Consider the following 17,487-nt stretch of genomic DNA (forward strand, 5'->3'; position numbering starts at 1 on the left):
AAAGACACTATAGCTTACCTTCGACAGATGTTAGACTTAGCTTGTAGCTTCCACTCATTTTTTTGCCCCCTTTCTTTAATAAAGGTACAAACTTCAATATTCAAAAATAAAGCTACAACATCCATTACCAGCACCTCACCCCAGCTAACAATGATACAGAATAGATGATGATAACTAGAGTATGTCTAAGTACACAAAAAATAAAATTACATCTGCACTTAGAGTCAGAGTTGAGAAAAATATTTAAAAAAAACTAAAACTGAAGGTGACATTTCAATTGAGGAATTAGAACATAGAATAGTACAGCACATTACAGGCCCTTCGGCCCACAATGTTGTGCCAACCCTTAAACCCTGGCTCCCATATAACCCCCCACCTTAAATTCCTCCATATACCTGTCTAGTAGTCTCTTAAATGTCCAGCTGTGTCCAATTCCAGCTGCACAGCAACGAATTGATGACACAAATAAAAATACTGTACACCCCAAATGTTTACATCTTAGCTGGGACATAACTACAGATTGTCTAGACAACTGAATATTACACACCAATGCACTTTTATTTTTTTATGTGTGTTACAAAGTATAATAATAAAGTTTTCATTGAACTGGGTAGGATTAAAAGGAGCATTGGAAACAAGCCTGTAGGAAATTTCAAAAAAGTGTGGGCAACAAATCCACTTGAGTTTAAAGGGAGTGTGGTACAAGGACCAAAGGAAGTGTGTGAAATGGGCCCTAGTGAGGGGAATAGAACATGGGATCACGGACCTCAGATGTGAAAATGAGTTTGGGAGTGGGGCTCCAATATGTAAAGAGTAAATAAGACCCTGTGTGTGTGTTTTTTTTAACAAAGAACAAATCCAAGGTTCTGGTTCAAGAAGGGATGAGAATCAGTACCCAGTGACCCACATGCCAAAGCTTTGGGATTATCAAATTGTTGGATAGCAAATTATTGGAGTTTTGCCATATTTGGAAATAACCTATACATCCAGGCTTAAGATTTCACTTGGAATATTGGTCTGGTTCTCCTACACAGGGAAGAATATAATTTCAACAAAATGTATTGAAAGTTCACCAGGTCGATCCTCAGGATGATGGAGAGAGTTGTAGTCAGGCTGTGGAGAGGGATTTAGTAGACTGCGCATAAACTCAGAGGTGTTTAGAAGAATCAGATGAAACATGCAACATTTTTAGGAGGCTAATCAGAAAGTGAATATTTGGAATCAGCTTGACAGGAAATGACTGGATCTGCCACAATCATAATGAATGGCAGAGTAGGCCTGAGGGACCACTTGTTTACTCTTGTTCCTTTATATGTTCCTATGTTTTTATGTAATCTAATAGTAAAATCCAATAATCCAATACCTGTTTTCCGTATCAAGCTCAGCACACTGAACCTCATGTTTGTTTGATGATTCCCATGTTGAAAAATATATTTCAATTTCAAACAAACTGTTTCGAACATAGTTCTCAGAATGCAATATTATTGAGAATAACATTTTAATTAACTCTTTCTACTTTACAGTGCCATTATTCATTTCATTAATTTCAAAAGAAGCATTTACATTTTTTGTCTTCTTAATTTGATTTGAAATGAATTTACAAAATGGGATCTATTCAAATAACGATATAGAGCATTACATCAAAGAAACAGCCTCTTTGGCCCATCTAGTCAATATTGAACTATTACTCTGCCTAGTTCAATCAACTTGCACCGGGACCATAGCTCTCCATACTCTTCCCATTCATGTACTCATCCAGACTCCTCTTAAATGTTGAAATTGAACCTACATCCATCACTTCCACTGGCAGATATATCGGTATATATTTAATATTCTGCTTTGATCTCATGTCAGTAAGATATTGTTTATTCAATATTCACAATATTTATTGAAATATTGCTTTCTAATTTCCCAGAATTAGGTGCGGTAAAATTCAATATCTGAATAGCCACCATTTTAAACATTCCATTTAACTGACTTATTAGAATGGAAGAGAAAATATTACCAGTTATATAATGAGAAGTCTATTGTCTACCTCCTATTAAAGTTAAATTCAGCCTTTGAGAATTTAAATTGTGTAAAATCCAGAGCATTGTAATCTTCTGCAAATGTTTGCTTTCCATTCATAGTGAATGTTTGTGATCTGGAATGATTTTCTAGGAGAGTATGCTCTCCATAGTAATAACAACATTGCAATACTATTAGCACATTCTCAATTTATGATATATATTTTTAGCAATTTATTTCTATACAACAAAACCTAGCTCAAAATATTTGAAGGTGTGTCTTTAGTCAACGGCTGGCATTTATCTACTACTTGACATTATGATCCCAAACCCTTTGTCCTAAGTAATTTTCCAGAGTCATACATAACTAGATTTAGAATGTTGTCTCATTTTTAATATTGCATACATAATGATATTAGTCAGAAATACACATAAAACTACACTAAATGGTTAATACTGTATTTGATCATCATCATTATTAGGTTCTTGTTTAGAGCAATCTTGACCATGCATCAACGGAAGGTTTCCCTGCAACTGCATACCTCTCTCTCTCTCTCTCTCTCTCTATGCAACGGTACAACAGCAACTACCTCGACTTAAACTAAACTGAACTGAACTCTGCACCATCATAAGACTATTCATTTACCCCTAGACTTCGATAGAGCTTGGTTTTGATTTCTATTTCCGCACTTCTGTATATATCATTGTTAACCTGTTTTATATATTTTTTTCATTTTTACAGTACTGTATTACTTAGCTTACTAATAAACACTTTTAGTTACAGTAATACCAGACTCCAATGTATTATTCCATTTCTGCTGGTTCGGTAACCTGGTCACGAGGTACATGACACCTGGTAGGGCAGAATCAAATGCATTATCACTGAATTAAGTGATATGAAATACGTTGCTTGGTCCCTCTATATATTGCTTGAGGAAAATTTCCTGAAAATACTGATAAGTTCTTAACACTATAGCAGTCCCAGTCAATGTTAAGATAGTTTAAATCCCCAAATGTGACAACCCTATTAGTCTTACAGCTCTCCACAATCTCCCTGAATTTTTGTTCCTCTAATTCGTGTTGACTCTTTTGGGCCTATAGTAGAACCCCAGCAAGGTGACCATCCTCTTCTTATTTTTCAGCTCCGTCTACAAAGCTTCACTTGATGATCCCTCATTAATTTCATTTCTGACTACTACCGTGAAACTCTTCTCAATCAAAAATTAATTTTGCCTTAATCGTCTAAGCCAAACTATTTCTCATTGCTGCACTACCCACATCCTTATCAATAGGGTGACAACAGAGGAGATGGAATATTTGGCTTCTAAGATGTCAAATACACCTAGCCAGTATCACCTAGCACTGCTCCTCCACCTTTCCCTCTTCTTGATTATCAGAACAGCCAAAAAACTTGTTTAGTATTCAGTTAGTTTATGAATCATGTATATTACATTTAGTAGGCATTTTAGTACCAGGCACCGACATATGTCTTACCTTCACAGCCTGTTCCATCAGGAGTGGTGATATAGCCCTGAGCACAAAGGCAGTAATAAGAACCTCCTTCATTGTTTATACATTCTCCATTGGGACCACAAATGTCCTTAGTCAAGCATTCATTAATATCTGTGGAGTATAATGCAGTAGGTGTAACAGTACAGGAGTTCAGAAGCCAAAATAAGGGAAAATGCCTTCAAAATTGACTAAATTGAAATGGTTCATTACATATAACAAGCCTACTATTAACTGCTTTAAACTAAATAGGTGAGGGAGTGGTTTTGGAAAGGTGAAACTATGGTGAGTTACAGTGAAAGGATCAGCAAATACGCAAAGGTAATCATAGTCAAAGACACTATAGCTTACCTTCGACAGATGTTAGACTTAGCTTGTAGCTTCCACTCATTTTTTTGCCCCCTTTCTTTAATAAAGGTACAAACTTCAATATTCAAAAATAAAGCTACAACATCCATTACCAGCACCTCACCCCAGCTAACAATGATACAGAATAGATGATGATAACTAGAGTATGTCTAAGTACACAAAAAATAAAATTACATCTGCACTTAGAGTCAGAGTTGAGAAAAATATTTAAAAAAAACTAAAACTGAAGGTGACATCTCAATTGAGGAATTAGAACATAGAATAGTACAGCACATTACAGGCCCTTCGGCCCACAATGTTGTGCCGACCCTTAAACCCTGGCTCCCATATAACCCCCCACCTTAAATTCCTCCATATACCTGTCTAGTAGTCTCTTAAATGTCCAGCTGTGTCCAATTCCAGCTGCACAGCAACGAATTGATGACACAAATAAAAATACTGTACACCCCAAATGTTTACATCTTAGCTGGGACATAACTACAGATTGTCTAGACAACTAAATATTATACACCAATGCACTTTTATTTTTTTATGTGTGTTACAAAGTATAATAATAAAGTTTTCATTGAACTAGGTAGGATTAAAAGGAGCATTGGAAACAAGCCTGCAGGAAATTTCAAAAAAGTGTGGGCAACAAATCCACTTGAGTTTAAAGGGAGTGTGGTACAAGGACCAAAGGAAGTGTGTGAAATGGGCCCTAGTGAGGGTAATAGAACATGGGATCATGGACCTCAGATGTGAATGAGTTGGGGCTCCAATATGTAAAGAGTAAATAAGACCCTGTGTGTGTTTTTTTAAACAAAGAACAAGTCCAAGGTTCTGGTTCAAGAAGGGATGAGAATCAGTACCCAGTGACCCACATGCCAAAGCTTTGGGACTATCAAATTGTTGGATAGCAAATTATTGGAGTTTTGCCATATTTGGAAATAACCTATACATCCAGGCTAAGATTTCACTTGGAATATTGGTCTGGTTCTCCTACACAGGGAAGAATATAATTTCAACAAAATGTATTGAAAGTTCACCAGGTCGATCCTCAGGATGGTGGAGAGAGTTGTAATCGGGCTGTGGAGAGGGATTTAGTAGACTGCGCATAAACTCAGAGGTGTTTAGAAGAATCAGATGAAACATGCAACATTTTTAGGAGGCTAATCAGAAAGTGAATATTTGGAATCAGCTTGACAGGAAATGACTGGATCTGCCACAATCATAATGAATGGCAGAGTAGGCCTGAGGGACCACTTGTTTACTCTTGTTCCTTTATATGTTCCTATGTTTTTATGTAATCTAATAGTAAAATCCAATAATCCAATACCTGTTTTCCGTATCAAGCTCAGCACACTGACCCTCATGTTTGTTTGATGTTTCCCTTGTTGAAAAATATATTTCAATTTCAAACAAACTGTTTAGAACATAGTTCTCAGAATGCAATATTATTGAGAATAACATTTTAATTAACTCTTTCTACTTTACAGTGCCATTATTCATTTCATTAATTTCAAAAGAAGCATTTACATTGTCTTCTTAATTTGATTTGAAATGAATTTACAAAATGGGATCTATTCAAATAACGATATAGAGCATTACATCAAAGAAACAGGCTCTTTGGCCCATCTAGTCAATATTGAACTATTACTCTGCCTAGTTCAATCAACTTGCACCGGGACCATAGCTCTCCATACTCTTCCCATTCATGTACTCATCCAGACTCCTCTTAAATGTTGAAATTGAACCTACATCCATCACTTCCACTGGCAGATATATCGGTAGATATTTAATATTCTGCTTTGATCTCATGTCAGTAAGATATTGTTTATTTAATATTCACAATATTTATTGAAATATTGCTTTCTAATTTCCCAGAATTAGTTGCAGTAAAATTCAATATCTGAATAGCCACCGTTTTAAACATTCCATTTAACTGACATTAGAATGGAAGAGAAAATATTACCAGTTATATATTGAGAAGTCTATTGTCTACCTCCTATTAAAATTAAATTCATCCTTTAAGAATTTCAATTGTGTAAAATCCAGAGCATTGTAACCTTCTGCAAATGTTTGCTTTCCATTCATAGTGAATGTTTGTGATCTGGAATGATTTTCTAGGAGAGTATGCTCTCCATAGTAATAACAACATTGCAATACTATTAGCACATTCTCAATTTATCTTATGATATATATTTTTAGCAATTTATTTCTATACAACAAAACCTAGCTCAAAATATTTGAAGGTTTGTCTTTAGTCAACAGCTGGAGTTTATCTACTACTTGACATTATGATCCCAAACCCTTTGTCCTAAGTAATTTTCCAGAGTCATACATAACTAGATTTAGAATGTTATCTTATTTTTAATATTGCATACATAATGATATTAGTCAGAAATACACATAAAACTACACTAAATGGTTAATACTGTATTTGATCATCATCATTATTAGGGTCTTGTTTAGAGCAATCTTGACCATGCATCATTGCTTTGGATTTCATGTGCTAACTTATTAGAATTAATTTTAAAAAAATGGTTTCAAAGAACTTTTAATAAAGATCAATTAAAATTTACTACTTACGACCTAGAAAAGAAAAATAAATTTTGCTGTTATTGTACTGTTTTTTTTTAATTTTCATTTGATTAGCATCAGGGTAGTAAAAATGTGGATTTCATTGCCATTGAAGGCTGTGGAGGCTTAGTTACTGGGATATTTAAAGTGGAAGTTGATAGGTTCTTGATTTATAAAGGTGTCAAAGGTTACGGGGAAGAAGGAAGGAGAATGGAGCTGGGTGGGATAATAAATCAGCCATGATGGAATGGTAGAGCAAATTTGATGAGCAAAATGTGTCTATGTTGTATGATCTCTTTGGTTTTATTATCATACAATAAATGTACCAGCTTCTTGCAATCAAAGGAAATCTCATTTTCGTTGCTCCATATTAACTATAGCTTAGTTTCATACAGAGGTATTTTGGGAACATCATACCACACATTCAATTATCTTCTGAAAAAATGAAAAATCATGAAGACAATTGAAAAAGTGTTTTCTGCAGTATAAGGAAATTCTACTAAATGTTACTAAATTTTTCCAATTTATTAACAAGGTGTCTTCATATATCGACACAAAGAAACATAGGTCTATCCTGATAATATCTTACCTTGACAACTTGTACCTTCAGGACTACTGGAAAAACCACTTTCACACTGGCAGAAATAGGACCCTTCATTGTTCACGCACTCCCCATTTGGACCACAGATGTCCTTATTCAAACACTCATTAATGTCTGTAGAAGAACATTGATAGTGAGATCAGAAAACTTGAACAGTGCAGAAAATTTGCACAACATAACAATGTTGGAGTACTAGGATCTTTCTTGCTATATTTCTCTTCATCCTTTTTGATTCACCGCCTTCTCTAATCCTCTAGCATTTTGGCGTTTTTTTTTCAGTCACCCTGCATCTTACACCTTAACTGGTAATATTTTTGAAAATCCTGTTTACTCTGCTGCTCTTGCTCAATGAGCATGGACCTGATGGGTGTAGAGTCCTCCTTTTGCATCACAAATCTTCTATGATTCCATTGTTCAAGTCTGTTTACATTTGATTGGCTCTTTAAAAAGCACAACAGAGAAAGAAAAAGAAAACATGAAAATACCAGACATCAAAGATTTAAAAAATACTTTTAAGTCTGTAGTGTATTCTTTGGTATATGTGGTTATCTTTTTGATAAGCATGATGAAAAAAAGTTCCAGGGCTAAAAAGGAGATTGGGGAAGAGGAACTAAATAAATTGCACTTGTGTTTAGCTGATATATTCTTGATTACCCAAATGGCCTCATTCAATGCAGCAGTAATTTTGATTCTGAGAATAAGGCAGAAAAAGGTGAATGTATTGGTGTCAAACACATTAAAGCAGGTTTAAATATGAAACTTTCTCGTAGCCTTTTAAAATCACTATTCATCAGAGCTGTGGCAACCAATAATACATTATAGGAAGTGCCACTTTATTTACATTATTTTCTGAATTGTACTAGTGCTTGTTTTCTCATTATTGTCTTGCTCACACTTTTGTGTTATGTAACTATCAAAGACCATCCTTGCTCCATAAATCAGCAAAACAGGGTTATATCCAGGGGAAGGATGCCAGAGAACTTTCAGGCTTAACTGAAGCCTGATGGTAGTAACTGCCTCTTCTGTGCTATAAAAAATCACAAACATTCCTGTGGTGGCAATAAAGCCTGCATTATTGGTGTTACAATATATTTGAAGATTTTATTCATTAACATCCCTAAAATGCTTGTCACCGTCCTTGTATTTTCAACAAGTACCTTAGGACTGCTAAGTCAGATGGAAATATTATTTCTGCCGTCTGGTTTACATTACAATATAGACATTAAAGAATTTGCCAGATATTTTTAAAAGTTTTTCTGGCAAGCTATATATTGGTTAAATTTGATTTTCAGTACTGCAAAATATTTCCCTCTAAAATATTAATCTGTTGACATTAACATTTTAAGGTCTACTGGTTTGAAACATATCATTTAGAATCTACAAAATAATAAATAACTGCACAGATTTTGATCTCCTTCAGTTCTAACAAAAACAGATGGCAGAATAAAGCCCAACAATATTTTTATATAGTTAGATTTAATATCATTAAAATTACAACCACTTAAAAGACTTTTAGTACTGTATATCAATTTTTTATTAATGTTACTATTTTTCAGATAATGTAGGAGCTGTAAAATGTAAAGAAGTTTCCATAGAATTGTGTAAGCTGGCACACTGGCATTACTTCTTTAAAAAAATCACATACTACATGCAATCAAATTAACTAGAAATAAACATGTCAAGCAAAGTCTCTTCTGTTAAAGAAGCCATCTTCACCTTTTCTTAAAACTTATTTTCCATAACAGTAATTTATTTTCTTTGGTTAACTATTTCTTTTCCATGAAAAGAACAAATCATTTCACTAATGAGTTAGAAAGAGCTATCCCATTCTCTCTGCCCTTTTGCTTATTCCTTCATTTCTTTTATATAAAATATATAACATCCTTTCTTTCTGAAAATTGGACCATTTCTCATAGAAAGTAATTAGATATGGCACTGTTTCTTCCCATCCCCAACTTTGTTTTGATGACATTTCCAAATGTGTATCAAAGACTGAAATACTGTATAAAGTTTTGATTTTATTTTGTGGGGTATATAGTTGTACTAGTGACAATTCAAAGGAAGTTTAGTATATTGACATCTGTAATGAAAGGATTATGTTATGAAAAAGGAATGAGGAGTCTGTGCTTAGTTAATGATGCTTAGGAAAGTGAGGAGTGATTTCATTGAAATAAAGAAGAATCTGAGGAAGCTTGATGGATTTGATTCCGAGATGGATTTGACTCTTATGGGGAAATCTATAACTGGGGATATGGTTTGAGAATAGAAATCTTCCTACTTAAAATGGTCAGGGAGGAAATTATTTTCTCACAGGGAATACTCTGAAATGTTTACTCCAAACATCTGCAGAAACGGTGTCATTTAAGGCTGAGATGGACAAACCTTTGGATTATAGGAGTTAAGGGTTACAGGAAAAATAACGTTTAGTTCTTGAATGATTTGAGATTAAAAAATGAGCTTTATTTGTCACATATACATTGAAACATATAGCAAAATGCATCGTTTGTGTCAAATCAAATCAATGAGGATTGTGCTAGGCAGCTTGCAAGCGTCACCACGCTTCTAGCACCAACATAGTACGTCCACAATTCATCAACCCTAACTGTATGTCTTTAGAGAATGGGAGGAAACTAGAACACCCAGAGGAAAACCGTATGGTCATGTGGAGAAGTTACAAACTGCTTACAGACAGCAACAGGAATTGAACCGCAATCATTGATCACTGACCGATGCTGTAATGTGATCAACTAACCACTAACACTACTGTGTCACCCCCTATACAGTAATATCTTCTTATTTACTTTGGCCTATAGTTGTTGACTTGCTGACTAATGGAAATAGCATTTATTTTATATAAAGTGTTATACATAAGTAAGTCTGTTCATACATGAGTCTCATATTCCAATGTTTTCAATTGTTAACACAGTGTATTATTCCTTGAACACAAAGGTCAAGTAAATAGTTCAAGGACTGAAGTTTCTGTCCCTTTACTTTGTCTTCAGAATTCTGGGGCTTCCGCTTAATGTTAGAGTTGGATCACTGCCTGACCACCTGACTCTAACAGATGGATTCTCCATTCCAACATTAATCTGGGTCACTGTCTACAAACTATTTCCTGTCTTTCTGGTGTGCAAGAAACCATATCAACAGTCAACCAGCAGAGAATTGGCTCCTGGTTTACGTTTATCACTTGACTGAAGACTTCCACCTGTGCTTTGTGTATTTTTCACATATTTATCATTGTTTTTCTCATTTCCCTATACTTTAGTTAGAAGCATTGTTAATAGATAAAGAATGCTAATGTATCAAGAAGCTTCTTGGAGGTCTAAAATAAGAACTGTATTCAAAATTGTCCACTTAAGGCGATCGGCATCTTTAAATTCACTAACACTATATTTATTATTCTTTTTATTTATATAACCTAATAAATCTGTGTAAACTTACAACTGAAGTGTATGAATAAATTAACTCAGAAAACTGGCTGGATATTTTTATTATTTAGAATCTAAAATAGAACTGCGGAATCATGGAATTTTAAGAGCATGGAAAGTAAATATTTAGACTGATATATGATGTAAGTAATTGACTAAAGAACACATGCTTGTTAGTAATATTTGGAAAAAAGGATACACAGAAATTTTCTAATTATCTCTGAAGTTGATTAAATATCTTTTCCCTAGTGGGAAGTTGTTTTCTAAAAAAGATTCTAGATATCCATTGTGTCATAAAATGGGACGATAGTGAAGGGAAGATATTTCTATCCTTTGTCTACAAATTTAACTAACTTACACTGAATCTTATTATCATTTCCATTGACTTTGACTATGTTATATTTGAATTTTAGCCATGTTAATCCAATGTTACACATTTTGTGTTCAACCTTAATTTGGGGAAATATTCAATATCCTAAAATTGCAAAATCTAGCCAACTGCAGTTTATGAAATACTTTGTATGTCTATATCATTTTCTAATATTCTCAAAAATGTGCTTATGCTGAAACCAGAAAATAAATTTATTACTAAAATAAACAGCAAAAATATAAATAATTTAAACTTTCTCTGAATGTACTCTGATGAAATATTAAATTTGATCTTGTACTTTTAATGTAACTGATTTAAATTATAAACCAAGGTATGGCTATCCAATACAATGATATGAGAAATCACCTAAATATTTCGATTTGAACTTTTGTGTTTAAGATCATTGGTATTTAAGCAGAATGAATTTGAACATATTTTAATATAAGCAACACACACAAAATGCTGGAGGAACTCAGCAGGCCAGGCAGCATCTAGGAAACAAGTAGAGTCGACATTTTGGGCCAAAACCCTTCAGCAGGCCTGTCGCTAAGGATGATTTAAATACCTCTGCTAGGGCCAATACAACTTCTGTACTTGCCTCCCACAGGGTCTGAAGGAACACTTCATCAAGTCCTGTGGATTATCCCCCTAATTTTCGTCAAGACAGCTAAAACCTCCTTCTCTGTAATGTATAAAGGATCCATGTACTCTATGCTGCTTTACCTCATTTCTCTTGACTCTGTGTCCATCTCCTGAGAAAATCCAGTTAACATCTCCCCCATCAGTTTTGGCTCCACGCACGGTTACCATTCTGATCTTCCAGTGCAGTAATTTTGTCCCTTGCAATCCTTTGATCTTAAAATACCTTTAGAATTCTTCAGGGTTTTCCTTCACTTGTCTGCTAAGACAACCTCATGCCTTTTAGCCATCCTGATTTAAAACATAGAACATAGAATAGTACAGCACATTGCAGGCCCTTCAGCCCACAATGTTGTGCTGACCCTCAAACCCTGCCTCACATATAACCCCCCACCTTAAATTCCTCCATATACTTGTTTAGTAGTCTCTTAAACTTCAGTGGTGTGTCCACCTCCACCACTGACTCAGGCATTGCATTCCACGCACCAACCACTCTCTGAGTGAAAAACCTTCCTCTAATATCCCCCTTGATATTCCCTTCCCTTACCTTAAAGCCATGTCCTCTTGTACTGAGCAGTGGTGCCCCGGGGAAGAGGCGCTGGCTGTCCACTCTGTCTATTAATATCTTGTACACCTCTATCATGTCTCCTCTCATCCTCCTTCTCTCCAAAGAGTAAAGCCCTACCTCCCTTAATCTCTGATCATAATCCATACTCTCTAAACCAGGCAGCATTCTGGTAAATCTCCTCTGTACCTTTTCCAATGCTTCCACATCCTTCCTATAGTGAGGTGACCAGAACTGGACACAGTACTCCAAGTGTGGTCTAACTAGAGTTTTATAGAGCTGCATCATTACATTGTGTCTCTTAAACTCTATCCCTCGACTTATGAAAGTTAACACCCCATAAGCTTTCTTAACTACCCTATCTACCTGTGAGGCAACTTTCAGAGATCCGTGGACATGTACCCCGAGATCCCTCTGCTCCTCCACACTACCAAACTACTTTCTTTCTTTTTATTTTGTTCTCTTGCATTTCTTATACTCCACAACACCGTAAGATATAGGAGCAGAATTAGGCCATTTGGTCCATCGAGTCTGTTCCAGAATTTCATCATGGCTGATCCAACTTTCCTCTCAGCCCCAATCTCGTGTCTTCTCCCTGTATTCCTTCATGCCCCGACCAATCAAGAATCTATCAACTTCTGCTTTAAATATACATAAAGACTTGGATTCCACAGCTGTCTGTGGCAAAGTATTCCACAGGTCCACCACACTCTAGCTGGAGAAATTCCTCCACATCTCTGTTCTAAAAGAACGCACCTCTATTCTGAGGCTGGGTCCTCTGGTCTTAGACTCTCCCACCATAGGAAACATTCTCTCCATATCCACTCTATCAGGCCTTTTGCCATTTGATAGGTTACAATGAGGTTACCCCTCATTCTTTTGAATTCTAGTGAATACAGGCCTAGAGCCATCAAATGCTCTTCATATGACAAGTTATTCAATCCTGGAATCATTTTTGTGAACTTCTTTTGAACCGTCTCCAGTTTCAGCACATCCTTTCTGAGATAAGGGGCCCTAAACTTCTCACAATACTTCAAGTGAGACCTCACTGATGCTTTATAAATTTTTAACATAACTTTTGCTATTATATTCTAGTCCTTCTGAAATGAATGCTAATATTGCATTTGCCTTCCTCACCACAGACTCAACCAGCAAATTAGGGAATCTTGCACAAGCATTCCCAAGTCCCTTTGCACATCAGCTGTTTGTATTTTCTCTCCTTTTAGAAAATAGTTGACTCTTGCATTTCTTTTACCAAAGTGCATGACCATACACTTCCTGACACTGTATCCCACCTGCCATTTCTTTGCCCATTGTCCTAATCTGTTTCTTTCTGTAGCCTACTTCCTGAAAACAATCTTTTCCTCTGCCTACCTTCATACTGTCTGCAAATTTTGCAACAAAGCTATCAATTCCATCATTCAAGTCACTGACGTATAACACAAAAGAATCGCCCCCAACACAGACCTCTGTAGAACACCATTAGTCTCTGGCAGCCAGGCAGAAACAGCTCCCTTTATTCCCACACTTTGCCTCTTGCCCATTGGCCACTGTTTTATCCATGCCAGAATCTTTCCTATAATACCATGGGCTCATAACTTGTTAAGCAACCTCATATGTGTGGTACCTTGTCAAAGGTCTTCTGAAAATTGAAGAACGCAACATCAACTGATTCTCCTTTGTCTATCCTGCTTGTTATTTCTAGAAAGAATTCCAACAGATTTTTGAGGCAAGATTTTCCCTTGAAAAAACCATGCTGACTACAGCCTATTTTATCATGTGCCTCCAAGTATCCAGAAAGCTAAACCTTAATAATCAACTCCAACATCTTGCCAGCCACCGAGGCCAGACTAACTGGCCTATAGTCCTGCCGAAGAGTTTCGATCCAAAACGTCAACTGTACTCGTTTCCTAAATGCTGCTTGGCCTGCTGAGTTCCTCCAGCATTTTGTGTGTATTGCTCAGATTTCCTGCATCTGGAGATATTCTCTTGTTTGTGATATTTTAATATAATCTAATTTAAAGACAAGAGATGGAAATATCACCAACCAGTGGAATTACAGACAGAATCATCACGCTTTATTGCAGTTAGCTTGTATGTTGTACCTCCATACTTACCTTCACATGTCCGTCTGTCTTCTGATGGTCTGTATCCAGTACTGCAGATTGAACATATGTAGGATCCCTCGATGTTCATGCAAAATCCATTAGAACAAACATCAGGGGATATACATTCATCGATGTCTATAGCATAAAGTACAAAGTAAATTTCATTATTTCAAATACCAGATATGTTCTGGTTTATTGCAGTCAATTTCTAGAACATACCTTCATTATACCTACCTTCACACGCCTGTCTGTTTTCTGATATTCTGTATCCAGGACTGCAGTTTGTGCAAGTATAGGATCCCTCAGTATTTGTGCAAAGTCCATTCAAACAAACACCATGAGATAAACATTCATCAATATCTACAGCGTAAAGTACAATAAATTCCATTATTTCAAACCACAGAAACATCATGTTTATGTTTTCAATTTCCACACCATGTCTCCATTATACCTACCTTCACATGCCAGTCTGTTATCTGATATTCTGTATCCAGGATTGCAATCTGAGCAAATATAGGATCCTTCAGTATTTGTACAAAGTCCATTCAAACAAGTATCATGGGATAAACATTCATCAATATCTGCAGAGAAATATAGTAACTATGTTCAAGTTTTAGCAGACTGTTACTTGAAGCATGGACAATTCAGTGTAGGATCAAATACAAATAGAGTAGTTAATTGTGTAAATGTGCAGTTCAAAGATCAAAATGAACATCAGGGTGTTTGATCTATGGGCACTTTTATCAGTATTCAACTAAGTGCAAACTCAATTGGGGCACATTTCATATAAATCATGCTCAGGTGAGTATCCTAGATTCCTAGTTAACAACTTAGCTACAGATATAGATAAACATGAAGAAGAAGTGAGAATTTATTTCCACAGGATATTATCAGTTTTCCTATCTATATTTACTTTCTTCTTCTATAATGTTACATGATTAAAAGGCATTTTCGTCCTAACTGATTCACCAGTGACAGTGATAATAATCTGATGAAAATGTTCATAGCATTTTAAACTGCTACTGTAAACAAAAGTCCAAAGGAATTCTCTTAAATAAAGCTCATCAACTCAGTGCAAAGACAAATTGGCTGAAGTAGACTACAAAACTATATTAAAAGATATAATGGTAGATGAACTGTGAGAAACAGATATTTCAGACTATTCAATGAACATATGACTAAAATGTAATAGAGATGGCTAAAATAAAATGAGAATGAGCTAGTAATTATTACATAAAAAGTAAAACTTTGCATAGGGTTGTTAAAACCAAGTAGTAAAAGGAGCCCATTATCAGGGACTAGATAAATTATATTAAGGGATACGGAAATTACAGAAATGAAAACAATTTTAAAATTTGAAAATGCCATAAAACTTTCAAGAGAAGTAACAGACTTCAGAAAAGCAATAAAATTGATGGAGATACGGTACATGAAAAGAACCATCAAATAAAAGGTAGCGACAAATCAGCATAAAGGAGGGACATTGAAAATTTGGCTGAGTGGTGTCACAACAACAATCTGTCACCCAATGTCAGCAAGACTAAGGAGCTGATTATTGCTTTCAGAACAAGGAAACCAGAGGTCTACGAGCCAGACCTCATTTGGGGATCAGAAATAAAGAGTGTCAGCAACTTTAAATTCCTCAGTGTTATCATTTCAGAGGATCTGTCCTGGTGTCAGCACATAAGCAATTATAAAGAAAGCACAGCAGCTCCTCTACTTCCTTAGAAGTTTGAGAAGATTTGGCATGACATCTAAAACTCAGTTAAATTTCTATAAGTGTGTGGTAAAAGTATATTGACTGGTTGCATTACAGCCTGGTATGGAAAAGTCAATGCTCTTGAATGTAAAATCCTGCAAAAATTAGTGGATATGGCCCAGTTACATCATGGGTAAAGCCTTCCCCAAGGGTGAGCACATCTACACGGATCACTGTCACAGGAAAGCATCATCCATCATCAAAGACCACAACCATCCAAGCCATGCCCTTTTCTCAATGCTGCTACCAGGGAAAAGGTACAGGAGCCTCAGGATCCACAGCACCAGGTTCAGGAACAGTTACTGCCCCTCAAACATTGGCCCCTTGGCCAGAGAGGATAACTTTACTCAATTTCACTCACCCCATCACTGAACTCAATCCCATGGACTCTTCATCTCATGTTCTTGATATTTATTGCTTATTTACTTAATATTATTTTTGCTTCTGAATTTACATAGTTTGTTGCCTTCTGCACATTGGTTGTTTGTTTGTCCTGCTGGATGAGCTCTTTCATTGATCTTATTTTCATTTCATTGATCATTGTGTTTTGGATTTACAGTGTATGCCCACAAGTAAACTATTCTCAGGGTTGTATAAGATGACATATATGTACTTTGATAATAAATTTCCTTTGAACTTTGAAATTTAGTGCAAAGAATTTTGAGATGATGTATTTTGATAGGAAAATGAACAGAATCAAAACAATCAAAGGAACACAGCTCTAATGGAGATGCATGAACAGAGATCTCAGGGTAGATATGCACAAATATTTAACAATGGTTGGACAAAAATGTGAAAATACTTAAAACATAAGTGATCCAGGATTTTATAAACAGAAGCTAGAGTACAAAAGGAAATAATGCTGAGCCTTCCTTTAGTCATATAAAAGGACAGCACAGAAACAGGCCTTTTGGCTCATTTAGACCACGCCAAATGACTTAATCTGCCTGCTCCTATTGACCTGTACTGGGATGTTAGCCCTTCATAGCCCTACCATTCATGTACCTGTCCAAATTTCTCTTAAACGTTGAAATTTAGCTTGCATGCACAACTTGTGCTGGCAGTTTGTTCCACAGATTAGTTAAGTCACAAATGGAATATTGTGTCCATTTTGTGCAATTGTTCAAATGAGCATGAAGAAAAAGAGGTTGCAGAAAAGATTAAAAGGGCATTTAAAAGAAGTGTACAAAATCATGAAGGGTTATGGAAAACAAATAAGAGGAATCTGTAATTAAAAGAGAAGCTTGCTGGAAGAATCTTTTAAACAGAATAGATTTAGCTGATGCTGGAAATCTTAAGCAACACACTCAAAATGCTGGAGGAACTCAGGTCAGGCAACATCTGAGGAGGAGAATAAACAGTTGAAATTTTGGGTCTTACCCTTCATCACGACTAAAATGGAAGGAAAAAGCAGAAAAGGAAGCTGGGGAAAGGAATGAAGTGCTTCTTAGTTCATTATCTGCCCCCACCCACTCATCCTCCCTCTCACCTGGTTTCACCTACCACCTGCCAGCTTCTGCTCCTTTCTCTCCACCTACCTTTTAACAGTGGTTTCTACCTCTTTCCTTTCC

General features: G+C 35.8%; 1 protein-coding gene across 2 annotated transcripts in view; it reads right to left on the reverse strand.

Annotated features, from left to right (window-relative positions):
- Positions 1–17,487, reverse strand: part of LOC132389583 (latent-transforming growth factor beta-binding protein 2-like) — a 408,009-nt gene that overhangs the window by 103,905 nt on the left and 286,617 nt on the right. Inside the window, exons 21-26 of one of the 2 annotated variants that reach the window (XM_059962068.1) lie at positions 14,613–14,738; positions 14,392–14,517; positions 14,167–14,292; positions 7,033–7,158; positions 3,501–3,629; positions 2,797–2,859 (exon numbers count right to left, since the gene is read on the reverse strand). In XM_059962068.1, coding sequence (XP_059818051.1) covers positions 2,797–2,859; positions 3,501–3,629; positions 7,033–7,158; positions 14,167–14,292; positions 14,392–14,517; positions 14,613–14,738 — 696 coding nt within the window. The remainder of the gene's footprint in view (positions 1–2,796; positions 2,860–3,500; positions 3,630–7,032; positions 7,159–14,166; positions 14,293–14,391; positions 14,518–14,612; positions 14,739–17,487) is intronic. The other variant, XM_059962075.1, reaches the window with a different exon arrangement.

This window comes from Hypanus sabinus, chromosome 2 (genome assembly GCF_030144855.1).
Source record: "Hypanus sabinus isolate sHypSab1 chromosome 2, sHypSab1.hap1, whole genome shotgun sequence".
Lineage (NCBI taxonomy): Eukaryota > Metazoa > Chordata > Chondrichthyes > Myliobatiformes > Dasyatidae > Hypanus > Hypanus sabinus.